Source organism: Nannospalax galili, unplaced genomic scaffold (assembly GCF_000622305.1).
Source record: "Nannospalax galili isolate Female #2095 unplaced genomic scaffold, S.galili_v1.0 scaffold706, whole genome shotgun sequence".
NCBI classification, from domain to species: Eukaryota; Metazoa; Chordata; class Mammalia; order Rodentia; family Spalacidae; genus Nannospalax; species Nannospalax galili.
The window spans coordinates 537,519-565,470 of NW_008354694.1; the positions used below are offsets into that span (position 1 = coordinate 537,519).

Sequence of the window (27,952 nt, forward strand, 5' to 3'; positions counted from 1 at the left end):
TATATATATGACAGTGACAGATGTTGGGTCTTCCTAATAGTGCAGAGAGGTTAAAACAAATAAAAACTTGACTATTTCTCTGATCAACCAAACCCTACCTTCCTTTTCCAACGCAGGGCGGGTTCTGACTGTGCCATCTCAGCCAGCTGGCAGCCACCTGTCGTAAAGGTACTTCACCTGCTCTGCCCCCTAAACAATCAGTAATCAGAAAGTGGGATGGGAAGACAGCTCAGTGAGTAAAATGCTATACAAGCTTGAGGATCTGAATTCAGTTCCCAGCACACACATTAAAAATCCAGGCATGGCTAGGCATGGTGGTGCATGCCTTTAATCCCAGCAGTCAGGAGGCGGAGGCAGGTGGACCTCTGTGAGATTGAGGTCAGCCTGATCTAAATAGTGAGTTCCAGGCCAGCTGGCACTATAAGGAGACTCTGAGTCAAAAAAAAAAAAAAAATTCAGGCATAGTGGCATGTACCTATAACCCCACACTGGAGAGGTAAAGACAGAAGGACTCCTCAATTTTGCCAGCCAATCACTGTAGCTGAACTTGTGGACTTCAGTGAGAGACCCTGTGTCAACATGCAAGGTGGAGAGCAATCGAGGACATTCAACGTCGACATCTTGCCTCCATATGCACACACACGTGCATGTGTATACATGTACACTGCACACACATACACATACATACACCCAAGAAAAGGGAAAGAAAACCAGCCCAGAAGGCAAAGACTTTTCCACAGATGACTAGTGTGTAGGCCACTGAAGGAGACAGGCATGAGCCCATTCAAGTGGATCGTGCCCTCTGGTCAGCGGAGACATTCTGTGCACACACACACACACACACACACACACACACACACACACCCCTGATGCATGTAATGGGTGCTTAATGAACGGGAAAGATCATGGGAGTTTAGAGGAAGGAAAAAAAGAGGAAGAGAAAAGCCACTGGACCAAAACACGTTACCTCAGCCAGGACTGCTGCTCTCTGGGGCTCCATCCCAGCCCCTGCTCTGAGCAGCAGTCACCTGCTGAATGGTTTTGGCACCAAGGACGACCCATTACCATGCCATATCTTACCATGTCATATCTTACCATGCCATATCTCACCCCAAGCTGCCAGCTCACACACAAAGAAACTAAGGACCACAGAGAAAAATGAATGGGTCCAAAGATCACAAAGACGTTAGACACCCAGCCAGGGGGTTCCCAGGCCCTTCCGGGCTCTGTCCTCTCGCCTGTTGTGACCTTCACAGTCGTGCCATTGAAAATGTCCAGTAAACCTGAAAGAAGCCTGCCAACAGCCATGGCTAGGTAGCCAATCACTCTGCACAGAGTAAACACCAGCTCGCTATGTGAGCTCCCTGGCCAAGGCAAAGGGACACTCTGGCTCAATTCAAGGAACAGGATGTCTGAAAACCAGAGAGCCACTTTTGCAAGTGTCTTTGGAAGGCCCGTCTCCAGAGCTTGACCACATCCCAGTTCAGCCTAACCAGAAAACAGTTTAGACATTCAATTGATTCCGGTGACTGTCAATGGATTGGGGAGAGATTAAGTTTCCCTTAATTTCCTGTGTGTGTGTGTGTGTGTCTGTCTGTCTGTCTGTCTGTCTGTGTCTGTGTATGCACATGTGTGTTGGCAGGCACATGCAGGCCACAGCACCTGTGGGGAGTCAGGACAACCACGGGTATTGGTCCTCACTGTGTTTGAGATGGGTACACAGCAGGCGCCAGGCTAGCTGGCCTGTGGGCTTCCAGGAATTCTGTCTCCAATCCCATCTTCTGTTAGGAGCACCAGGATTACAGATGAGGACTATGTGTCTGGCTTTTCATAGGTTCTGGAGATTGAAACTCAGATCCTCATGCTTACACAACAAGCACTTTACCCAGTAAGCCATCTCCCCAGGTCCCATCCCCTTAATTTTCAGACCCCTCATAAGGACACAGACTACAGGTTCTGACCTTACAACTCCAACCTGTTCCATGCTCATCTCTTACCACTGTTTCTATCTCTCTCTCTCTCCTTCCCTCCCTCCTTTTTGTTTTTTTAATATTTTATTATTTTTACTTTTTATATATACGAGTGTATTGCCTATATATGTGCAAGTGCACCCATATTGTGCAATGTCCGTGGAGGTCAGAAGAGGGCGTCGGATCCCCTGGAACTGGAGTTACAGTTGTTAGCCACCATGTGGGTGCTGGGAATCAAACCTGGGTCCTCTGCAAGAACAGGCAGTGTTCTTAACTCCTGAGCCGTCTCTCCAGCCCCTCCTCCCTCCTTTATGTTCACATTAAATTTCTTTCCATTTCCTAAGTTCTCTCTCACCTCTAGACTTTACAAAAGCTGTTCTTTTACCAATACATTCTTTCCCCTTCATCTTCAGGCCAGCTCCACACCAACCTTAGGATTTGAGTACAAATGTCATTCTACCCACTGTGTTGGGTGCCCAACCTCTATGCCCAGTAGTTTCTCAATTACAGCTGTGACCACACCTCCTCACCCTCTTCCTCACCCTCCTCCTGTCTCCCTTTCCTTCTCAAGCTCCCCCCCATTCCCCTCCACACCCCACACCCCCTGTCTTTTAGTCCCTCTCCTGTACTTTACCTTATCCTTCATCCCCTTTGCCTACCCTGACCTCTAGGGCCTCCCTACCCACAGTGAACTGGGGAGATGAACGTGTGGGGCAATGCACAGAGCGTGGACCCCCTCAGCTAACCCAGAGTGGTTCTTCAGGGTGTGGTGCTGCATATGGCCCTGTGCCTGTACCCTAGCTAATGCCTGGCTCATTTGAAATTCGGATCCATATTCATTATTCCCTGTAATAAAATCTAAACATTGATCAGGCTTTCTTCCAACTAATCCTTGGGAAACAAGTTGGCTTGCTGGGCAGAAGTCTTGACTCTGGTTGGGGAAGACTCACACATCCCCTAGGGTCAGACCAGTTCCCACCCCAGGACCAGCCACATGTGAAAAGGGGGATATGGAGACCAAGATGGTAGCTCTATCACAGGCCACTCATTGGTCATGCTAAGTCGGATCCTGGGAACCTAAAAGCCGGAAGAGGAAATGATTCACCCAGAGTTCCACAGCCCCCATGCCCTTCCAACAACCTGCCTCACTGCTAATTCTGTGCCTTTCCATGGTGTGGGCCACTGGGAGGCACACCTGAGGTTCCTTAAGTGCCAAAGCTCCCAAGCAGGACATGTCCTCTGAGCAGAAGATGACAGATGCCCCCGTGTTCTGTTCAGTTGATGCGTCTACCAAAAAATCCTCTGTGGGACGGGAGACCTTGCTGTGCTTTGCCCTTCTGTCAATCACTATTCATCAATCCATCTGGGGGCTGGAGACGGCTCAGGAGTCAAATCTGTTGATCACCGTCCATCAATCCGTCTGGGGGCTGGAGAGACGGCTCAGGAGTCAAATCTGTCAATCACTATTCATTCATCAATCCGTCTGGGGGCTGGAGACAGCTCAGGAGTCAAATCTGTCAGTCACTGTCCATCAATCTGTCTGGGGGCTGGAGAGACAGCTCAAGAGTCAAATCTGTCAATTACTGTCCATCAATCCATCTGGGGGCTGGAGAGACAGCTCATGAGTCAAATCTGTCAGTCACTGTCCATCAATCTGTCTGGGGGCTGGAGAGACGGCTCATGAGTCAAATCTGTCAGTCACTGTCCATCAATCTGTCTGGGGGCTGGAGAGACGGCTCATGAGTCAAATCTGTCAGTCACTGTCCATCAATCCGTCTGGGGGCTGGAGACGGCTCAGGAGTCAAAAGCCCTTGCTCTTCTTGCAGAGGACCCAAGTTCAGTTCCCAGCACACATATGGCAGCTCACAACCACCAGTAACTCTAGCTCTAGGGTATCTTACACCCTCTTCTGGATTCTTCAGACACATGCACATACCCACACACGGACATGCATGTGTAAGCATAATTAAAAATAAAATAATTTTTTTTAAAAATCTGTTTGAATCATGTAGACCCACCTGGTGCATTCACTAACCCTGAAACAATTTGCTACGCCTACACTCGTAGGAGGTCAGGGGACCCTGACAACAGACACCTCATTTTCCAGAAGGTCACAGACTCTAAGCAAATACCTAAGGTCCCAGAGGCAAGAATTCCAAATGTGGTCTGTGTATTCCCTCCACAGATGCCCAGAACACATCTGCTGAAGGGAGAGATGGGCTTAAAATAATCCTGTGAAAAACGACTGTCCACACAGAGCAGGAACAGATGAGGATGACCGGGCACCAGGAAATGTCCACTTTGGCGTTAAGATGGCGCCTTTGTACCTGGGGAAATATTAGGGAACTTTGGGACTGAGGAATCGATGTCGGGGGATTTGTTGTTAAGGAACGCATAATAATGTTGAACTTGGAGTTTGTTGGCTTGCTTGCTTGCTTCTTTTGGGGGATTTTGGGGGAGGAAGAAACTAAAGATTCATTTTATTTGTGTACGTGTGTATGTGCATGCACATGTGTGTGTGTCCGTGGAAGCCAAAGGGGTGACGGCTGTGAGCTGCCTGAGGTTGGTGCTGGGATCCGAACTCCAGTCCTCTGATAAAGTAGTATGTACTAAACTTCTGAGCCATCTTTCCAATCCCTTATTCGTTTTGTGAGACAAAGTTCCGCTATACAGCCCAAGTTGGACTCCGAATCACAGCAATCCTCCTGCCTCAGCTCCTCCAGTCCTGGGATTTCAAGGGTATACTTCACCAGGTTTGGATAGTTATTGAACCAATTCTCTCTCTGCCTCTCTCATTACCTTGGGGAAAGTCATGGCTAACTCTAGTACGTCTCTAACACCTGTGTCTTCCCGGTCATGGGGTAGCCTGTAGCTGGGGACACTGGCAACAACAGCACAGGTGCCAACGTACAAGACTCTCCGCTTTCTGCCCCGTTTTTACTGTATTGGCCTGCTACATTCCCTTCCCACTCAGGTAGGAAGAGGGAACTTCAAATGAAGAATTTCCTCTACCACACGGGCCTGTGGCTATGTATGTGAGAGACTGTCTTGACTGATGATTGATGTGAGAGGGCCAACCTGGGCAGGTGGCCTGGGGCTGCATAAGGAAGCTATCTGAGCAAACCCGAGAACGAGCCAGCCAGCCATGTTCCTCCGTGGTCTCTGCTTCAAGCTCCTGCCTTGAGCTCCTGACCCGAGTTCCCTCAGTAATGATCTGTGACCTGGAAGCGTAAGCCGAATATGCCATCTCCGCCCCATGTTGCTTTTGGTCATGGTGTTTCTCACAATAATAGACGCCAAACTACAACAGTTCCCTCCTAGTAGGCTGAGAGATGTTTGTTTCCCATTTTTGAGCAGTAAAATATAGTTTCCTTTTTTAAAAGAAATGTAAACTTGGGGCTTGAGAGGTAACTCAGTGGATAAGGAGTCTTGCTGCTCAGGCAGGAGGACCTGAGTTTGAATCCTCAGCACTCAGTTTTAAAAAGGCTGGACGTGGCTTCACATGCCTATAATCCCGGCATTGTGGGGAGTAGAGACAGAGGATCTCTGGGGTTTGCTGAATGCCAGCCTGGCTCCAGGCTCAATGAGTAAGGAACAAGGCAGAAGGAGGTCACCTGTGGCCTGTGTGCCTCTCTCTCTCTCTCTCTCTCTCTCTCTCTCTCTCTCTCTCTCTCCCTCTCTCACTCTCTCTCTCTCGTGTGGTATTCATGTGTATCTGTAGGTATGTGCATGTGTATGTTTGGAGGCCAGAGGTTAATGTTGAATGTCTTCCTTGATTACTTTCCACCATCTATATGGAGAGGGGGAGGGAGGGAGAAGAAGAGGAGGAGACAGAGACAGACAGGGTCTTTCACTGAACCTGGAGCTTACTAATTTGGTGAGACAAGCTGAGTAGCAAGTTCCAGGGATCCTCTGTCTCTGCCTCTCTGGTTAGCAGGATTACAGGTATGCGCCATCATTTCTGACATTTTACATGGGTGCTGGGATCCAAACTCAGTTCCTTAACGCAAAGGGGAGAGAGGGCCCGCGTGTTGCGTGTGTCTCTCTCTCTCTCTCTCTCTCTCTCTCTCTCTCTCTCTCTCTCTCTCTCTCTCTCTCTCATACACACACTCACACACACAAATAAGTTAGAAAAAAACAATGTAAATTATTTAGCTAGTCAGGGAAAGGAAGGGGATTATGGGATGGGAGGGGCTGAGGGTATCAGAAGGGATGTGAAGAGGATGGAAATGTTATGCACCGTATGAAAATGCCATGATGAAACCCACTATATCATGTGTAATTCATATTTACTAATAAATTTGTAAAGTGTAAATTTCAAGGAGGAGAGGCAATTTAAAACAAATAATTAAGTGAATGATTGTAGAGGCGGTACACGAACAAAGGAGAAATTATTAAAAATGACCCTGAAAGCACAGACACAGGACCCAAGAATCTCAACTGCAAAGGACTCAGCTGCCTGTCAGGCTTGCTGAAGTCAGACAAATGTTCCGATTCTCTTGGATGTAATGGGTTATACTAAGCTTCCAAAGAGATCAGGCAACTGTGTGTGGTGGCACATACCTTATTCCCAAACTTAGATGACTGAGGCAGGAAGATCAAGAGTTGGAGACCAGCCTGGGCTACATAGTAAGTTTAAAGTCAGCCTGGGGGACTGAAGAGATGGCTCAGTGGTTAAGAGCACTGGTTACTCTAGCAGAGGACCTGAACTCAATTCCCAGCACCCACATGATGGGTAACAACCATCCACAACTCCACTTCCAGGAGATCCAACACCCTCTTCTGACCTCCACAGGCCGTGCAGGACACGGGTGCACTTACACACATGCAGGCAATACACTCATACACATAGAATTAAAATAAATAATAAATAAAGCTAGCCTGGGATACAGGGTGAAACTGTCTCAAAAACAATAACAATAATAATCAGGCCACGTGTGGTGGCACACACCTTTAATCTCAGCACTTGGGAGGCAGGACAGGTGGATCTCCGTGAGTTCAAGGCCAGCCTGGTCTACATAGTGAGTTCCAGGCCAGCTGGGAAAAAAAAAATAAGTGAGTTTATGCCTCACTGAGTCACAGGGCTTTTCTACCCACTGTGTGTGTGTGTACATCAATCCTTGAAACTGGGAGTTGTCTTTTTTTTTTAATGTATGAGTGTGTTGCCTGCATGTATGTGAGTGCACCCAGGTTGTGCAATGCTGCAGAGGTCAGAAGAGGGCTTCAGATTCCCCTGGAACTGGAGTTAGGAACAGTTTGTAGCTGCCATGTAGGTGCTGGGAATCCAACGTGGGTCCTCTGCAAGAGCATGAGTTGTCTGTCTTTAAACTACTGTGTGACCTGAAGTCAGTGAATGAACCTCTCTGAGCTGAGAATTCCTTCCTTCGGTATGGCTCAGCACCCAGGTTTGAGTTAGTCAAAAGCCAGCTGTCCTGACTGCAGAAATCTTGCTGCAGACAAACGAGCGAAGATAAGCAGTGGGCTCATGGAGCATTCCAGAATTAAATAGCATGTTACGCTAATAGTGAGCAGGATAGGCTAGCTCAGGCAATTTCACCCTCACTGCCCTACTTAACAGGGCTTATAAAAGCACCTAAGGGACACAGACCACTGTGCCCTAGAAACTGGGAGGGAGCAGCGTAGCCCCAAATCTTAAGGAATGAGCAGGACAGGAGGGATGGCAGGAGCCACCAGCTTAGTAACTGCCCACGCTGAGACAGTCCTCAAAGGGAGTTCCAGCAGCATAGAAGGTGCGTTAAAGTCACCCACCTGCCGTCTCCCGTGGAAAGCAATGCAGACCAAGAGCCCAGTGTTGGGGGAGGGGGTGCTGAGGCTGGGTCATTGCGGCCACTGAAGGTACCAGGAAAGGTGGGCAGCCTGTGGGCTCCAGAGTGCTCCCACACAGGTGACCAGCAGTGGGAGGAGGCCCCCAGCCTAGTTGCCCGGCTTCATCCATCCTCCCCTCTGTCCACTCTCCCGTGCCATTTCCCTCTTTGTCTTTGTTCTTTTTATTTTTATTGAGGGGGTGTTGTGGTTTGGTTTCAGTTTGAGTTGAGTTTTTGGCTTGTGTTTTTAAGACAGGGTCTCACTGTCACTCCAGCCTGGAACTTGCTATGTAGATCAGACTGGTCTTGAATGCACAGGGCCACCTGCCTCTGCTTCCCAAGTGCTGGGGTTTAAGATGTGTGCCACCACCTGGCCCTTGGTATTGCTTTTACCCATACCCTCTCAGTTACTGCTTGTATAAAACTACTTTGATAAATTAGGAAACTAAAGCTCAGAGAGGCTAAGTAGCTTTCCCAAGATGACACAGCTCATAAATGGCCTTTATGAGTTAGAAATGGCCTTTACTTTCTCTTTTAGTACCAGGGATTGAACACAGGGCTTCAGTTTGGTTTTTCATTTTTATTTATTATATCTGTGTGTGTGTGTGCACGCGTGCATGTGTGTGCGTGTGCACGTGTAAAGATCAGAATGAACTCAGGTCATCAGGCTTAGTGGCAAGCACCTTTACCCACTGAGCCATTTCACTGGCCCATGTTTTGTTTTTTGAGGCAGGGTCTCATGTAGCCCATGTAAGTACGGCCTTGGTCACCTTAGATCTCTAGCCACCCTACTTCGACCTCCTGAGTGCTGGGTTACAAGCATGCACCACCAGGAGCCATTACGGCATTATACCTCAGTGCATATTAAACAAACAGACATATGTAACATACATATCACAGACATCAGCGAAGGCCTTATCTGCACCCTCCTTGTCCCTGTGTGCACATGTACCCCACATGTACACACTGCCAATGCCCTACCAAATGCCACATACCAGAGACAGGTATTCCATGTTTGCACACTATCTACATCCACAAACACTCCAATCCATGCATACTCCAGTCCCAGCACATAGCTGTTACACACTACTTTGCTTTCTGTTGCTGTGATATAAAACACTCACTAAAACCAACCTGGGCAGGAAAGGGTTTGTTCCAGCTTGCGGGTTACCTATCCATCATCAAGGGAAGCTGGGGCAGGAACTCAAGGCAGGAACCTGGAGGGAAGAACTGAAGCGGAGGCCATGGAGGAACTCACTGGCTCGCTTCCCCTGGCTCACTCAGTTACCTTTCCTATGCAACCCAGACCCACCTGTCTAGGGCGGCCACCACCACAGTGGGCTGGGCCCTCCTACATCAATTAGCAATCAAGAAAATGCCCACAGGCCAGTCTGGTGGAGGAAATTCCTCAGCTGAGGGTCCCTCTTCCCAAGTGGCTAGACTCCTGTCAAGTCGACAGCCTCTTTTGTACATGTGAAGCACACACATCAGCACTTGTAGAAACCTTCCCAACACAGAGTTCCAACTGCACCCAGGGCCACACACAGATAATTAAGAAAGCATGCCTGTCCCTCAGCCATCAGAGTCAGCACCAGCAGCTCTGACTAGGGCAAGCATGTCCAGAGAATCCCAGCATAACTTGCAAATCTCCAAAGGAATGTCAGACTGTGCCCATGTTTTTATTACTGTGTATAATAGTCTAATTATTTTTAAATTGTTAACCTGTATATAAATATTTGCCCTTTCTATTAGGCAGGATATTTGATTAATTAATGCAGTGTGTCACTCATTCAGTCACTGTGCAGTTGCTGAGCACCAGTTAAGTTTGAGACATCGGGGCCAACCCCTGCAGGGCTAAGGGAGCAACGAGGTGATAAATAAAATCACGTGATCCCTACTCTTGGAGAAAACCAGATACAATAAGCTTCGAAAACAAACGGTTGGGACTCAGTAGATAGCCCAATGGGTAAAGGCACTTGCCACCAAGCCTGATGACCTGAGCTTGACCCTCCGAACCCACATAGAGGAAAGAGAGAACCAACTACCAAAGTTTTCCCCTGACTTCCACACACAGGTTATAATCCCCAGGTACATACACACACACACACACACACACACACACACACACACACACAATAAATAAATAAATAAATAAATAAATAAATAAATAAATAAATGTAATCAAAAATTTGTTAAACAGTGGGCCTTCACAGACCTGGGATCCCAGCATTCAGGAGGCTGAGGCAGGACACTCATAACCCCACAAGTAATTGTATCACAACTGGCAAAGCCCATGGTTTAAGAAGATCGTGGGAGGGAGGGGCGGAGGGAGGGAACAAAGGCACAGGAAACCCTGAGACTGGCCATCCTAGGAAGCAGAGACCCACTGGTGGTGTGTGGCATGGAAGTTGTGGCCTGGAGTTGGAAAAGATAACTTGGGGCACAGCAGGACGGGAGGAAAGGGGACCTGCCCTTCCAGGAGACTTAGAGTTGAGCAGCATCTGTTAGAGCAGATCACTGAACGGTTACCAGTGTGATGAGAGCAGAAGGCAGGGGAGGGCAGGGGAGGGCAGGGGAGGGCAGGGGCTGCAGCTCCATGGTAGAGTGCTTGTCCAGTGTGTACAAAGGCCCTGGGGTCATGCCCAGCAGTGAGAAAAATAAGTTCAAGAAAAGGAGTGAGGGAGAACAGGCAAGTTCAGTACAGCTCCTAGGGGTACAGGAGTCCTGCTTGACTGCGTGACACAGCTTCTGTCTTCACACACACACACACACACACACACGCACGCATGTTTGCACACATACACACACAGGCGCACACACACACGTACACACTCACACAGACTCTGCATTTCCTCCATCATCCCTGTCCCACAAGCCCCTAACAGGCAGCACTTCGCTCCAGCCATCTCCTGGGTGTCCCTGTAGGTTAAGGCTCTCTCAGAGCAGCCCAGTGAGGACTCCTCAACCCCTGAGGCTCCAGCTTTGGCTCTGCTGAGACCTGGGAACCTTGGGGAGTCTGCTTAGACCTGCCTGTTTAGGGAAGAGAAGCAGGTGTGACAGAAATGCCTCAGGGTACCCCCAGCAGCTTGGTTTCCAGTCACTCAACTCCCAGAACCCTGGGATGAGAACTGCTGATCGACTGGAGCTTCCATGAGTTCCTTTCACTAGCTGGCCTCAACTCTGCCCATTTCTCTCTCTATTTTATATTTTTGAAGCAGAGCTGGGATTTATTTTTTAAGGCTATTTTAATAGACATCAGGATGAGGGTTAACAGAAAGAAAATGCTCAGAAAGTCAGACAGGCCTGAGAGCTCAGGTACAGACTTGTACCTCACTCTTGTTGGTTTTTTTTGGGAGGGGGTTGTTTTGGTTTTCTGAGGGGTGGAATGACGGGGACAGTGTTTGTCATGTAGGCTGGCCTCAAACTCATGGCAACGTTCTTGCCTCAGCCCCTGGAGTGCTGGAATTACAAGCATCACCACACCTGGCTTCTGACTGTGAATTTTCCAAAGTGCTTGTTTTGTGAAGCTCCTGGGTGTACGCCCATGTCTGTTAAAGGTTCAGTTGTTAAAGTTGTGTACCTGAGTGCATTTGACTTTGGCGAGTTTACTATTTAATTTTAGTCAATGGCAGATTCTAGAGATAAACGTCAAGGAAAGGCTGGTTTATGTTACCTCTAAGGTCTTTTCTGTCCCATGATCCTGTGACAAGTCATGAACCTGTGACCCAAAGCTGTACTGATTCAACCAGAGGCTAACCCCTCCCCCGTCACCACCCCGAGACCTCACCCCTCAGGACCCTCCCCCAGGGAGACCCAGCGCCACTGTGGTGACCCATAATCCCAGAAATGACGCAGTGAAGTGTCTGGAATCTCAGCATCAGTCAGACAGTGGCTGCCTGCCGGGACCCAAGCTGGCTTCTCCTTGCACTGGGTCAACAGTTTAGCCTGCGCCTTCCTCCTCAAGGACCTGGCTGAAAGGCTCAGACCCCGGGGCCTACAGGACTAAAGGAGGCTGGGGTCTATGGGAGCATGAAGAAGGACCTCCGTTCACCCCGTGCGTCTCTCTCCCTTCTCAGCCTGGCCGCTTCCAAGGAGGCTGACGCAGCCCGCTCCGCACCCAAGCCTATGTCACCATCGGATTTCCTGGATAAGCTCATGGGGAGGACTTCCGGATACGATGCCAGGATCAGGCCCAACTTCAAAGGTAGGGGACCCTTCCTTTCAGATCTACTGGACAACGCTTTCCCAGACGAAGGGAGCAAGCACCATGACCCTGAACTCAGATGATAAATGCGTGGGGTGAGTCCCACACCTTCCTCCACCCAAGGCAGACATTGCTAATCAATTTAGTCTCCTCTCCCACCAATCCCAGATAGAGTCTCAGAGAATCCAACTCAATAGAACTTTTGGTTTTCAGGAGTCAGTCAGTGGATTAAGGCCTATTTTGCTAGTCTAATACAGACAGTAAACAAGGAATGTGTGTCAAGTTTTGGCTCAGACACAAACGTTCCCTCTGAGCTGGGATAAGCCTTTCCCTCTGTCTAGGCCTCAGTTTCCAAATCTCTGTGCTTGGCTTCATCTGCGGTCACGAGATATGCAATTCAAGGATTTGGGGACTCCATGAGGGGCCCTAAAATGGAGAAGCAGAGGCAATCAGGAGCAAATCCACATGCCCTTGTTCTGGGTAAGGGCTTTCCTACACAAACCTATCTGCTGAAGGTTCCTGTGGGCTAAAAAAAGACAATTCTGAGGGGGCTGGAGAGATGGCTTGGTGGGTAAGAGCACTGGTTGTTCTTGCAGAAGATCTGGGTTTAAATCCCAGCACACACATGGCAGCTAACAACTGTCCATAACTCCAGTTCTAGGGGGATCTGACACCCTCTTCTGACCTCCACGGGCATTGCACAACAGGGGTGCACTTACATAGATGCAGGCAATACACTCATGCATATAAAATCAAAATAATAAATAAAATGTGCAGAGGGAGATGGATCTCTGTGAGTTCAAGGCCAGCCTGGTCTACATAGTGAGTTCCAGGACAGCTGGGGCTACAGGGAGACCCTGTCTCAAAAAGACCAAAATAATAATAATAATAATAATAATTCTGAAAGTTCCTCATGCGAATGAGAATCAGCGCATCAAATGTCCGTGGGGTTACCATGGATATTAGTTACTCTTCTTCTTACTATGACAAATCCACTTGAAAAATGAAGGTTTGGTTTGTGCCATGATGTGACGGGACACAGTCCACCACGGTGGTAAAGGAGTGTGAGGCACAAACCAGGAAACAGATGTGAACACTGGTACTAAACAACCTTTCTCCTTTTTATTCAGTCCAGGATAGAGGCCCATGGGCTGGTGCTGTTCACATTCAGGGTGGATCTTCCCACCAGGTTAAGCCTCTCTGGAAACTCTCTCATAGACATGCTCAGAGGTATGTTTCCATGGTGACTCTAAATCTAGTCACATTGACGATGGAAATGAACCAGCACTTAAATGAGCAAGATGAGCTGAAAGTCAGAACTTACCAGATGGCAGAGGCAGTGGATAGAAAGAGCCACAGGCTCCTGTTAATGAAGATGGCTTCCCTCGGCCCCCACCTGTAGGTGTTCCATGGCAACATGGGTCCCATGTTACCAGATCAGCCAATATTCCAAGAGGACCCCAAACTGAATCTCTACAGGTGAAGAAGAAATTCCTGATTCCTAAAGTATGCAAATTCAAACAAAACATGTTTGAGAACCAAATTACGCACTGTGGTCCAAGTGGCTAGACAAGGTCCCATGAGACCTTAATGCCTATAACAAGAGGGAATCAAATCCCTATGTTCTCTGATGCCTCTGAAGGGCATATCTGAAATGATTTAAAGCCAGTGCGCACAGCTCTGGGGATATCTTGGGAACTTGTGCACTCGGACCTTCCATCCAGCACCCCTGCAAAAATCTTATTCCAGGCACTGGCAGCTTTAGAATGGGTTCCTGGTTCAGATGCCCTTCCTGTCGTCCCTGCGGCTCAAATCCAGGAGCTGAGGAGGGACCGACAGCTGCTAACAACTTTCTATTATTTACTTACTTTGACCGGCTCAAGCCTGGCCCGGATCGAGTTGTCCATGCCCCGTTCTTGGAGCCCTCTGTCTATGAACTCTGCACACAGAAAGCAATCTGGGAGATACCTGGAGGTTTGTGTTTGGGCCCACCTCCCGCTGCACCTTCTGTTATTATTAGCACAGCTTGGTTCTCCCAGGGACAAGTAAGCTAGAACCAAGCACAGCTGGCCCAAGCCCTTCCCCAAATCGCAATCTCAAGTACTTGGAGGGGCCAGGCAGATGTGCTACAAGCACATGGAGCAGAATGAGGGTAAGAAAAGAAATGTGGAGACCTCAAGGGCTAGAAAGAGGATTCAGACCTGAGTTCGGATCCCCTGTACACGTGTGAAAGTCAGGCCTGGTTGTACAATTGTAACCCCAGCACTAGAAAAGCAGAAACAGGCAGCTCTTCAGAGTTCACGGGCCAGTCAGCCTACCCAATTGATGAGCTCCGAAAGGGTGAAAGACCCTGTCTCAACAATAGTGGAAGACACCCAACATCAACCTGTGTGTGTGCATGAGGGAGGAGGGGGGGTGAGGAGAGAGAGAGAGAGAGAGAGAGAGAGAGAGAGAAAGAGAGAGAGAGACTCCTAAAATAAATAAATAAGGAATAATTAGATAAATACAGAGAATGCTGATTTCATGCAAGTTCGGCCACTCCTGGACCTAGGTAGCCAGATCCTCTGATACAAGACCTTATGTCTGGGGTTCTACATGGAATCTTCCAAGTTGAAAGTAAATCACATCTTTTGAGAACAGCAATGACCAAGTCAAAGCCATTCAGACCTGGGTGGGTAATGTGTTTAGCTATAGGCTGCACAGCCTGCCGCTAGCTAGATTTTTAGGAACCTAGTCCACCTTGCCCCAGGTGGGCTGTCTCAGAACTTTGCCCTGGATGGAGGTGCCAGGGTCTTGGTTTCCTGAGAAAGAGTCATTCATTTGTTGAGTATGGATGCCTCTGGGGTTCATGGGTTGGTTTTTCTGTGTGCTTACCACTATACTCAGTATATAGAAAGCCTTTAATAAGTTTATGTAGCCCAGGCTGACCTTAAACTCAAGATCCTCCAACCTCTGCCTCCTGAGTGCTGAGATTACAGGCATGGACCACCACACTCCTCTGAAAATCTTTCTTAGAACACCTGACCCAAATGTACAAGACTAGATAACCTTAGGCCTCTCCTAACTCTGCCTTGGCACAAACCCTTCAGCCCATGCTTGGAGGGAATCACAGTGCAGCTCAGGGGCAACTCCCACCCCAGGAACTGGGAGAAGGGCTTGGCTCCCCTCCCTTCAGGTGAAGGCAGAAAGGTCTACCCTTGAGCCCACTGCCTAGTCCTTCCCCACTTCCACTCATGCGCAAATAAGGCTCTCTAGAGCCTGTGCAAACACCAGAGCTCCTAAAGAAAATAGCCCTGTAGCTCAGACCCCGAAAGCCACTCCCAGAGCATTGCCTTGGAGCTCAACAGAGTTGCAGACCCCCCGGCAGCCTCCACAGCAAGCAAGCCTCCACAGCCTGCTCCCTGCCAGTCTGAACCCCGCCTCCCCCCGGTTACCAGCAACTACAGGCACCTTGGTCTGTGGAACACAAAGGCAATTCACACTCTAATATGGAAGTAAATAGCATTCAGAGTGCTTACCCAGCCCATGCTCCCCAAAGAGATCCCTTCCTGGGTCTGAGCCTCTGTCTCAGCATCAGGAGGATGCAGCGGGCAGGACCAGGGCCTTCCAGTTCTGAGGATCTGTGGTTCTGCTAAGGCTTTGTGTATTACAATGGCTTCCCAGATCAAGACCATAGCCTAATGCAAACACACACAAAAGCAAAATTAAACTTTAATATTTAATGAAATATATACATTATCTTGCAGCCGATGACAGCCAGATTGTAATTTTCTCAAGTTAATTTAATTTCAGATTTATATCCATGAACCGCACCTCCCCATGGGGTCTTTTTTGGTTGGTGCCCTCTCACATACATACATCAGCATCTCATTTATATGGGAGTCTCAGCGTTGGACGCACACAGTCCCGCATGCATCATCTCGAGGCACAAGCCATAACTCTGGGGCATCTAAATGGTGTGAAGCTAAATGGAAAGAAACCCGAGTTGGGGGCTAAATGAAGGTGGGGTGGGCCTTCGTCTGGGAGACTGTAACAAAGCAGCAGTTCTCACCCTGCATAGGCAAACGATCTGTTCAACACACAGAACTATCCAGAAACAGTAGTCCCACTGTTGGATTTAGAGGTACTGAACCTTGACGGGGGATGTGGTCTTTTGCAGTGGTCCCCAAACCTGCCTATCTATGCATGAGAATCACCCGGGTGGCTTGTTAAACCATGGAGCCTAGGCTAGGCTTCCCTGCAGGATGGGTCAAGAGCCCTACAAATTTTATTGCTGTTGTTTTGGTTTTAGTTTGGGTTTTTCAACACAAGGGTCTCACTCTGTAGCCCAGGCTGAGCTTGAATTTGTGGCGATCTGCCTGCCTCAGCCTCCCAAATGCTGAGATTGTACACCCAGCAGACTCTACAGTCTCCCAGTTTCACTCATGCCTCTTCTGCAACCAAGTCTGGGAAGCAATCAGTGAGGTTGGACAGCATCCTGAAATGCAAGCCCCTGAGAGGCAGCCAAACCACTGGAACTAAGGACCGCCAAGACCTAGAGCTCCCCTCTCTGCTTCTGCCTCCTCTCAGTGTCCCCCAACTTGATCGTTGCATCCCTCCCAAGCGCTTCCCTAATCTTTGAACTGTTCATCCTTTACAAGGAATATTCTCTAGAAGTCTCCTCTTTTCCTGTTTTTATGAATTGGTTCATCTAAAAAGAAAATGCAAGTACTGGCCTAGGAGGCCAGAGGTAGATGGGCTTTCGAGAGGAGAGACAAAGGGGTGAGGGTGTAGCTCAGTGGTAGGGTACTTGATTAGCATGGCTGGGGCCCGAGTTCCATCCCCAGCATCGGGGAGCAGAAAGAGAAGGAAAAGAAGGAGGAGGGGGGATGAGGAGGAGGAGGGAGAGGAGGAGGAGGGAGAAGAAGAGGAGGAAGGGGAAGAGGAGGGGGAGGAGGAGGAAGGGGAAGAGGAGGAAGGGGAGGAGGGGGAGGAGGAGGAGGGAGAAGAGGAGGAGGGAAGGGGAGGAAAACAAGGGAGAGACTGGTTCCTGAGGTGAACATGTAATTTAGGAGGTGAGGGTGGATGGCCCAGGCAAATATATAAATAATTTTTTTTAGAGCAACTCCATTTTTTAAAAGACTGGTGGAATAGGGGGAGGGGGAAGAGGGGGAGGAGGGAGAGGAAGAGGGAAGGGAGGGGGGAGGAGGGAAGGGGAGGAGGAGGAGGGAGAAGAGAAGGAGGAAGGGAGGAAGAGGAGGAAGAGACCTTCTCATGAGAAATGCCCCACCTGGATTTCTCTCCCACTGTCTCTGTGTAAACCCCTTGTATCCACACAAGCTTTTGATATTCCTTGAGCCCTTGAAGATGGAGATTTGGGGCAGACAGATTTTCTTAATGATCCTCTGGTCCAACTTGAGTAAACTTACTTCTTAATACCAATAATAATAATAATAATAATAAAAAGAGCATCCCTCCCTCTAAACCGCTGGGAGAAATTGGGATTCAGAAACTGGAAGGGGTTGTTCTGAGCCCCATCAGCTGGTGAGGCTGGAGTTGGCCCTAAAACCCAGAGGTCCTGACACTGTCTTGAGGGAAAACCTGGATTCTTACCCTAGGAGTGACCTCTTCCTGTACACCAGGATTTCATAAAAGAAGGCGATCTTGGCTAAGTTTGGGTGAGCACCTTTCTGAAGATGAACAGAATGGATGCGGCTCCAGGAGACATAAGGACACAGCTCCCTTCTTTCCACAATCAGAGCACTTTCGTTGGAGTTGCAACCATACCATTTTTTACAGTTTGAGCCAACTTGAGTGACTTAAAATCCCTGTGCCCTTTTATGAAGCGGGGACAATCCTGCCCTTCCTGCCTCAGTGCCTCCTGGGAGACCAATAAGAAATGCAACTGAGCCAGGTGTGGTGGCACATGCCTTTAGTCCCAGCACTCAGGAGGCAAAGGCAGGCGATATCTGTGAGTTCAAGTCCAGCCTGGTCTACATAGGGAGTTCCAGGACAGCTGGGGCTACGGGGAGACCCTGTCTCAAACCCCCCCCCAAAAAAAGTAACAAAAGAAATTCAACTGAAAGTGTTCACGGAGTATAAACTTCACATGAATGATTATTACCCATTAGTCAGGGCCTAAGCACCTTCAAGGTCAGATCAAGCTCAGTTCCTCTCTGAGGACTCTCCTGCCTCTGTCCTCAGAACCCGTCTTGACTGGATTCCATTCCTCTGACTCCCCGCTCGTCCATGGTCTCTCATGCCTCTCTGGCTATTTCATGCTGAGTTCTGTAGAAATCCAGTATTTAAGATTCTGGATTCTGCTGGGCATAGTGCACACTCCTGTAGTCCCAGTCTCAGAAGACTGAGGCAGAAAATTGCTGTGAGTCCTGAGCCAGCCAGGGCTCTACAGTAAGTTCCAGATCAACCTGGGCTACAGAGTAAGACTTGTCTCTAAAAGGGGGCGGGGAGCTAGAAAGCTAACTCAGTAAAGTGCCTGCTTTGCAAGCAGGAGGACTTGAGTCTGATCCCCAACACCCGCCCTAAATGCCAGACGTGGTGGGGTACACCTGTAATTCAGTGCTGGGGAGGTAGAGACAGGTGGATCCCTGACGGTCTCTGGCCAGCCAGCCTACCCCACTTGGCATGTTCCATGTTAATGAGAAACACTGCCTCAAAATACAAGGTGGATGGAACCTAAGGACCAACAGCCAGTATTGTCCTATGTCCTACACACACACACACACACACACACACACACACACACCAGTTCTGGATTCAACCAGTGCTTATGTGACCCTGAACATGCCTCTTCCCCCCCTCTATAGCTCTGTACTATTAAGATAACCACTGTGAGAGTTATGCCTATCTGAACTGGAACCCCGGCCCCACCATTCTTTCACAGTGTGGTCATAGATGAGTAGTTGGACCTCCTTGACCTCTGTTTTCTTCTCTGTTAAATGGAGGTGATAGCCGACCTTCTCACAGAGCCGTTGGGAGGATACAAATCAGGGTCATGTTGTAGCGTCAGGAGGCTGGTCTTTGCTGCTACTCACAGTGTAAAATGAAGAGCCTAATCTGCACCCAGACACAGTGTGCCCAGACATCAAGGTGCCAAGGCAGCGGGCATCCCGCCCCCTCTTCCCTGGCCTTTGCAGCAGGACAAAAAACACTTGTCTGCCAAGTATTTAACAAAGATTCTCGAGCTTTCCTTGGGGCTCCTTCTGGACCCCTTGCCTGGTAATTCCCATCATTGCCCTTCAGCCCATCATTCACGGTTCGCAAGTTCAAGGCAAGGAACTTGCTGGTCCCCCCAATTCCCCAGACAGCCTCCAAATGTTGTAGCCATAAATACATCTCAGACACAAATTAGAAAGCAGCCGATGGGACTTGGGGATGGGATTTCAGCCAGGTGGCAGGATGATGAATCACTCTGTGTTAATGAAGGTGCAGCTTGGCTCAGCCTCCAGTGCCGTGTACCTGCCCGTCCCCTGGGGGCCAGGGAGTCATCTGGCAGAGATGCTGAATGCAAGCTGGGGACCCCAGCTGCTTGGCAGTGGGGTGGAGAAGAACCAGGGGCTCCTCTGTCCCTCTGAGGACATCTATTCTTGAAGTCAGTGCCCAGGAATGGGCTGTCGGTGGCTTCTCCATGGTATGAGACTCAGCGGAACTCTTTCTTGATTGGCAGGTCCTCCGGTGAATGTGAGCTGCAACATCTTCATCAACAGCTTCGGCTCCATTGCTGAGACAACCATGGTAAGTAAACCACAGTGAGAACCACTGTCTCCTACTGGAGGCGCCTCTGTCCCGTGCACATCTGTCCTGCACACTGGGCTTCCCCAAGGAGGCACAGAATCCCATGTTTGTGCTGGGTCTCTTCGTATACCTGGAGGCCCTGATGTTTCTGTCTGTCCAGGTCGATGTTTTGGGTAAAGACTTAACATTTCAAGAAGGTTAAACTGCTAACTGCACAGGACAAACCAGGATTACAAAAATAAAATTATAGCATGTTGTAGGGGGCTGACATAATCAAAGTGCATTAGCTGCATGTATCACAATGAAGACAGGGTATGGTGTTGTATAACTTCGATCCCAGCACTTGGAAGACAGAAGTAAGCAGGTCTCTGTGAGACAGAGACCAGCCAGAGCTACAGAGTGAGAACCTGCCTTAGAAAAAAAAAAAAAAAAAAAAAAAAAGAGAAAAAAAAAAACATTTTTTAAAAAAATTTTTTAAATAGTTTCTGCTGCTACAGAGTCCCTATAGCGAGTTCCAGGACAGCTGGGGCTACAGGGAGACCCTGTCTCAAAAACACACACACACACAAAAAAAAAGACAGAACAGAAGAAAGGGAAAGAAAGGATCACAATGAAATCCATACAATTAATACGGGATAATAATATAAATACTTTAAAAATTAATCAAGGCTAAGGAGGTGACTACTCTTGAGAGGATCCAGTGTTCAGTTCCCACACCCACCAGTCCATAACTCTAGTTCCAGGGGATTTGATGCCCTCTTCTGGCCTCTGCAAGGCATTGTGGGCATGTGGTGCACTTAGATACATGCAAGCAAAACATATATAATACATACATATAAGACAAAAATATAAATTAATTAATGAAAACTCTGGGTTCACTAGAAGTTTATAATCCCAGCACTGGGGTTGGGGGAGTGGAGATGGAACTCTGGGGCTCACTGGCCAACCAACCAGGTCAAATCCGGAGCCCCAGGTCCTGCGAGATCCTATCTCAAAGAAGTTGTGTGGCTCCTGACATACAACACCAAGGTTGGCTTCTGGGCCACACACACACACACACACACACACATGCACGCACGCACACACACATCCACGCCAGAGCCCCAGGTCCTGCAAGATCCTATCTCAAAGAAGTTGTGTGGCTCCTGACACACAACACCAAGGTTGGCTTCTGGGCCACACACACACACACACACACACATGCACGCACGCACACACACATCCACGCACACATACATGCACGCACACACATGCATGCACACACACATACATGCACACACAAACATACAAACACATGCACACACAAACACACATATGCACACACATGCACACACACAAATACAAACACAGGCACACACATGCACGCACGCACACACATGCACACACACACACGCACACATGCAACCACACGCACGCACACACATGCATGCACTCACACACGCACACACACACACATGCACACACACGCACACACGCGCACCCACATATGCACGCATACACACGCATGCACACGCACACACACACAGCAGCAGCAGCAACAACATCAGGGTAAATGTTTCAATTAAAGGGAAACGTGGCTAGGTACAGAAGTGCACAGCTGTAATTCCAGCCCTCAGAAGACCAAGCAGGAGGATGGTGACTTAAAATCCAGCCTGGGCTACCCAGTAAGACCCGATCTCAAAAATACTTAAATAAATGTGAAGACCTGCTAATCATTTTAACATTCCGCTGCAGAGTGGGAGAAGACCGGCGGTCATACATGCTGGGACGGTGAGCTGAGTGGATTGCACTATTCGCTCTATTTTTAGATGGGTTTAAACATTTTATAATAAAAGGTTTTGAATTAATCGATTAGAGCAGAAGAACTATGAAACAAAGACTGGTAAGTGGTAAAAATGGTGATTATCACTGAACCTTAGACTTCCAGGCAATTTTTTACCCTATTCTTTCAGTCACTGTATTCTTTCATATTTCTCAAGAAGTAAATATTACATTAATAATTCTAAGTATATATAATGGCAGTTTAAAAGTTTTCTCAGTCATTGAAAACAAACCAAAACATAAATCAGTTCTATGATGTGGAGGGAGTGATCGTGCTTTGGAAAGACACCGTTGGGCAGCCTGAAGTTAGCCTATTAAAAGAGACGCAGCCAGCCGCGAACCACCACACCGCCTTCCTCATCCTCTAAGCCAGCGCTCCTTGAACTTCTCCACTCTGGACACTTTTTTGCTGTAGAATTCTTGATATGACCCCAAACACATAACTTTATAAAATAAACACACAAATCACACATTTACTAATAATAAATCATTTAAAAAATTTAAAGCAATACTTTGATATATATTATATAGTATTTTACCATTTATTAAAGACAAAAGAAAATTTACATGCTAAAGGATAGATGTGCTACTTTTTTTATTAAATTTTTGTTTACTTCATACAGAAAATCATCGTTATGCCCACTCCCCATCCCCTTCGGCACCTCCCATAGCCCCCCACTGGAGTTCATACATTCTGTCATTTGTGTTAAGGCCTATCATGTAAAGTTGGTGTCTCCAGATGTCCCTCAGTGCAAGTTCATCCACCGGGATTTAGTCAGCCTATCTACAGTCCCTCCCTTCAAGAAGATCAGCTCTTCCTCACCCAGCAGTGATCAGCTGCCAATAATTCTTTGGCTAAGATTGGGCCTGCTGTTCAGCTAGTTTCTTTATTTTTTACATAAAGAATTAAATCTGGCCAGGCATGGTGGCGGGCATGGTGGCGCACGTCTTTAATCCCAGCACTTGGGAGGCAGAGGCAGGCTCTATGAGCTCAAGGCCCCTGGAACTTTTAGAAGATCTTATTTCAAAAAAAAAAAAAAAGAATTAAATCTCTGTGTGTGTGTGTGTGTGTATTGCATGAGTGTAAGTGTGTAGGTAAACATGCTCATGCATGTGAGCATGTAGAGGCCAGAGGAGGATATTGAGTGTCTTCCTTTTTTTTTTTTTCTTGATCTTTTTGAGATAAGATCTTCATACAGTTCCAGTGACCTTGAGCTCATAGAGCCTGCCTCTGCCTCCCAAGTGCTGGGACTAAAGGCATATACCACCACACCTGGTCTTTCTCTAGCTCTCTCTACATTGTTGCTCTCTCTACATTGTTGCCTCTCTCACTGAACCAGAGATGGACGTCTTGGTTAGGATCTGCCAGTCTCTGCCCCTCAGTGCTAGGGTTGCAGGCTGATGCAACCACTATCCGCTTCCTAAGTGGATTCTGGGGATCCGACCTTAGGTCCTCATGCTTGCACAGGAATCATTCTTACCCTCAGCTCTCCAGCCCCAGGAATTAAATCTTGACTGAATATTTGATGTTGTAGGACAGAGCGTCTTCAACATTTTTCAGAGTTGGTCAATATTTCAATTTAGAATTGTCAGTGCTGAGCACATCACTCCACAGAACTACACAGCGCATGATGGCAGAAGTATGTTAAAGGCCAGTTCAGAAATTGTTGGAAATTCTGTCCTAATCCTAAACCAAAATACATTCAATGCTTTTTTTAATCAAATGCAAAACAGCAATTCAAACAGCAATTTGTAAAATCAAACATTCTAACAGAATAAAATACAAAGATGCACTAATTTGAAATATACATACTCAGAAATGATAGTAGAAAATACTTTGTTTCCTACAGTTAAACCACTAAGTGTTATTTATAAGAACATAAAGCTTTAGGCTGGGTGTAGTGATACACACCTTTAATCCCAGTACTTGGGAGGCAGAGGTGGGGAGATCTCTGTGACCTGGAGGCCAGCCTGGTCTACATAGCAAGTTCTAGGCCTGCCATGGCTACATAGTAACAGACCCTGACTCAAAAAACAAGAACAAAAACACTTTGTATGTGTAGCTGGGAATGTAGCTTGGTTGATAGTATCTGCCTAGTGTGTGCAATGTCCTGGATGTGATACCCAGCACCACAGAAACTGGATGTAAGTGTGGCAGTGCACACTTCTAATCCCAGCACTCAGGAGAGAAAGACAGGAGGATTAAAAATTCAAGATCATCCTTGGCTACACAGTGAGTTCAAGCCCAGCCTAGAATATATATACCACATCAGCCCATATATACGTGTGTGTGTGTGTGTGTGTGTGTGTGTGTGTGCGGGCTGATGTGATGGCTCAGCAAGTCAAAGCAGTTGCTGCCAAGCCTGACAGCCTGAGTTCAATCCCAGGGCCTCATAGGGAGGAAGGAGAGAGCTGATTCCTGCAAATTGTTTTCTGACTTCCACATGCTGCCATGGAACACACACACACACACACACACAAACACACACACACCACACACACACTAAAAAAATGTAATTTTAAATTTTTTAAATCGTTCTCACAAAAGAAAACAAGATTAAGAAAAAAGATAAAGAAAACTCTGTGTGTAGGATAAAAATATTGCAATTTGAGTTCAAGAGATAGCTCAGCAGTTAAGAACACTGACTGCTCTTGCAGAGGACCAAGATTCGGTTCCCAGTACCTACATGACAGCTCACAACCACCCATAATTCCAGTTCCAGGGGATCTGACACCCTCTTCTGGCCTCTGTGGACATTGCACAACATGGATGTACTTACACACGTAGGCAAAACCCTCAAACAAGTAGAAATAATTTAAATTTTCTTTTAAATACCGCAATTCATAACATCCATCTCAAAGCCTCCAGGCAGAGCCAAGATCAGTTGGTGTTACATGGCACAGTGGTGTTACATGGTGCAGTAACATGTGCATGCAAAGTGCTCACGTTATATGTTCACAACCAAGACGACAGTGAAGTAACAGGAAGTTACAGGAAAGTACTGCCTGAAACACCTTGGATATCTCTATGTTTTATTTTGTTTTTTGACACAGGGTCTCCCCATGTAGACCAGATTGACCTGGAACCCACAGAGATCCACCTACCTCTGCCTCTTGAGTGCTGGGATTAAAAGCATGTGCCAACACACCCAGCATATGTTTGATTTTGAATTTAATTTTGGTTATTGTGTGTTCAGAAAACTTTGTCACCAAATTTTTCATGACCCCCATATTTAGTTATGCAACTGATCCCACATGGGCTCACATCCACCTTAGGAAGCTAACCTGTAAATCGTCCGTCCGCATCCTGTTATCCACCCGCCTCTGCTCTAGTCCAAGCACATCATGGCTTGTTCATGTGGCAGTAAAGGACTCACACTGGCTCCAGCCCTCCAATATATTCTTTCTCACATACAAGTCTTTCTAAAATACAAATCTGGGGCTGGAGAGATGGCTTAGTGGTTAAAAGCGCTTGCTGCTCTGTCAGAGGACTTAAGTTCGGTTCCCAGCACCTACTTTGGGCAGCTCACAACCACCTGTAACTCCAGCTCCAAGGATCCAGTCCTTCTTCTGGCCTCCACAGGCACCTGCACACGCATATGCACACACACCACGCACACACGCACACACGCACGTGCATATGCATAAGCTGAAAAAAGAAATCTAAGCTCTCAGATCCAGAGCAAACCTTCAGGAATTTCCTAATCCATCCTTTACTTTGCTGAGGGATGCCAGCAGCTGGGATGGTGAGGCCACTTGTACAAGGTCACACAGCCAAAATGGTGTTACAGAAACCCAGGTCAACGCTCTGGGCAGTAGCCAAGGTTTCCCTCCCCTAGACCTTCTTCTTCCTCTAGGCCCCACCAAATAGACTCGTTAGACGGCTTCCCTGTGTGCATATCCTTCCTGCTCTCTTGGACTGTGTTCAGAGAGCCAGCCTGAGCTCAAGTTACTGTGTGAAGAACAACAGGTCATTCATGAGAGCCCTCGAGGTGCCACTGTGGGCCAGCGTGCAGAGTCTTCTGATTGTGTTTTGCCACTTAAGCCTCCCAGCAGCCCCAGGGAGGGGAAAGGTCACCCCCAGTAATAACTGAGGAAACTTAGGGCCTAACAATACAGACACAGCTGGTAAGCGGCTGAGCAAAATTTGAGCTCAGATCTTGCTCACCTCAAAGCACATGTTCTCCTGGCTCTCCCACGTACAGTTCCCTCTGTGGATGTCCAGGGCTAAGCCTTTCCAGCACACGAAGAGCTGGCTGGGCACAGGGGCACTATAGTAGTGTGGACCAAGTCCCCATGTCAGAACCTTCCCAGACTCTCTGTTCCCCCAGAGCAGCAGGAGGGCGGCACAGCTCCAGAGACAGCTGGGATGCCCAGGTCTAACCTGTACCTCCTACCTCCCTCTTCCCCTCCTTTCTCCCTCCTCTATCCCTCCCTCTCTCTCTCTCTCTCCATCCTCCCTCCCCCCTTCCCTTCTGGGTGCCTGGCTTTACCCACAGAGCTAACAGACCTAAAAGCAGGGAGAACAGATAGAAAAGCCACAGAGGTGTCTACCCATCCCATCAAGGGAAGGAAGGAGACTGCATATCCTTCATCTGACTGGCTTGGAAGTCAGAAGCAGGAACAGAAAAGGAGAGGAGGAAGGAGGTCCTGTTCTAGTGATGCCTCTGGAAGTCTATAAGAGAAAGCTCTAGAACTAGATCCCAGCAGGAGCCATCCAGTTTTCCCAGACCTATGTGTGTATGTGCTGCATAAATGTTGTCTGTGTGTCTGTTCAGTGTGTGTGTGTATGTGTGTGTGCGTGTGTGTGTGTGTGTATGGTGGGTTTGTAGGATCATGTAGATACATACACAGACATGTGTTCACCAGTTTCAGTATAGTCAAACATGTAATATCAAAGAGAATTGACCACCAGGTGTGGTGGCATACACCTTTAATCCCAGCCATCAGGAACCAGAGGCAGGTGGATCTCTGTGAGATCAAGTCCAGCCTCATCTACATAGCAAGTTCCAGGCCAGCTGGGGCTACAGAGAGATCTTGTCTTAACAAAACCAAAAGAAAAAAGACCATGAGGGTTCGGCTATGAGTGTTGGGGCTTATGCATGTGCATGGAGAGATATGTATGTGGGTGTGTGCAGATCTGTGAGTTAGCAGAGGTGTGAAAGTTCTGAATAATGAATGTAAAAGAAGCTTCCCAGTCTCCTTATGTGTGTGCGCATGGTATTTGTGAGCACATGAGGACGCATGCTAGTGTGTATCCACATCTGAGCCATCATATTGACATGTATGTATGTGTGCACACATAAACATGTGTGCCTGAAGTAAAAGGTTTTTTTTAAGATTAAAACACTTTTTATTTATTTCTTTTTTATTTTATGTGTATGAGTGTTTTGCCTACATGTATGTAAGTGCACCTGTGTCATGCAGTGCCCATAGAGGCCAGAAGATGGATCTTCTGGAGCTGAAGATAAGGATGGTTGTGAGCCACCATGTGGGTGCTGGGAACCAAACCCTGGTCCTCTGTAAGAGCAGCCAGTGCTCTTGTCCACTGAGCATCTCTCAGGTCCCCTTTTGAAGACTTTAAAATTTATTTTTAATCATATATACATGTGGGGGTATGTACACATGTGTGTTCACAGAAGCCAGAGGCATCAGATTCGTCTGGAGCTAGTGTTGCAGATGGCTGTGAGGTCTCTGACTCCTACAGTCTGAGAAGTGTGACGGCATCTCACCCTACTGCTATCATACCTCCTGTTACTTGTCTCTGACATTCCTTACTGCCTCCGTCCCCACTGAGGGACATGCAGCCTCCAGGGTTAATGTTGCTGTGCTATAATAATACCACACTCATGCAGAGAGACACACACTCACATACAGACACACACACAATTGCCTAAAATTCTATGCAGAATAAGCTTTTATGTTTGGAACTGCCTGTCACTTTAAATTTTGATATAGTCAGCCTGCCTCTCAGAAGTTTTTTTTTTTTAAATTCTGAACTTTTTTTGATTTTTGAGAATTTTGTGCAACATATTTTGATCAAATTTAGACCCCTCCCCCATCTGCACCTCCCTACTACCTCCCTCACAATGCTCAATTTCATGAAAAAAAATATATAGTCAAACATATGTCCCCAAATGCCTTTCAATGTGGGTCCACCCACTGGAGACTGAATTTTTTTTTCCTTTTTTTTTTTTAATTTTTTTTTACAATTAAAGTTACAGTTTTAACAATATGCAAAATTTTACAGTAATTCAGATTTTTTTGGCATAATGATTACAGATTTGATAAATACATTTTATATCTCATAATAGCAACGAAGATTATACAAAAGCTATTAAAACAATTATAAGAATAAATTCAATTGTCACTTAAGTATCTAAAGCTATTTTCCTTTG

General features: G+C 47.5%; 1 protein-coding gene across 2 annotated transcripts in view; it reads left to right on the plus strand.

Annotated features, from left to right (window-relative positions):
• The window catches only part of Glra1 (glycine receptor alpha 1), a 118,107-nt gene that overhangs the window by 32,827 nt on the left and 57,328 nt on the right, over positions 1-27,952 (plus strand). For both annotated transcript variants that reach the window (XM_008851860.1, XM_008851859.1), the window contains exons 2-3: positions 11,872-11,999; positions 19,666-19,733. In XM_008851860.1, coding sequence (XP_008850082.1) covers positions 11,872-11,999; positions 19,666-19,733 — 196 coding nt within the window. The remainder of the gene's footprint in view (positions 1-11,871; positions 12,000-19,665; positions 19,734-27,952) is intronic.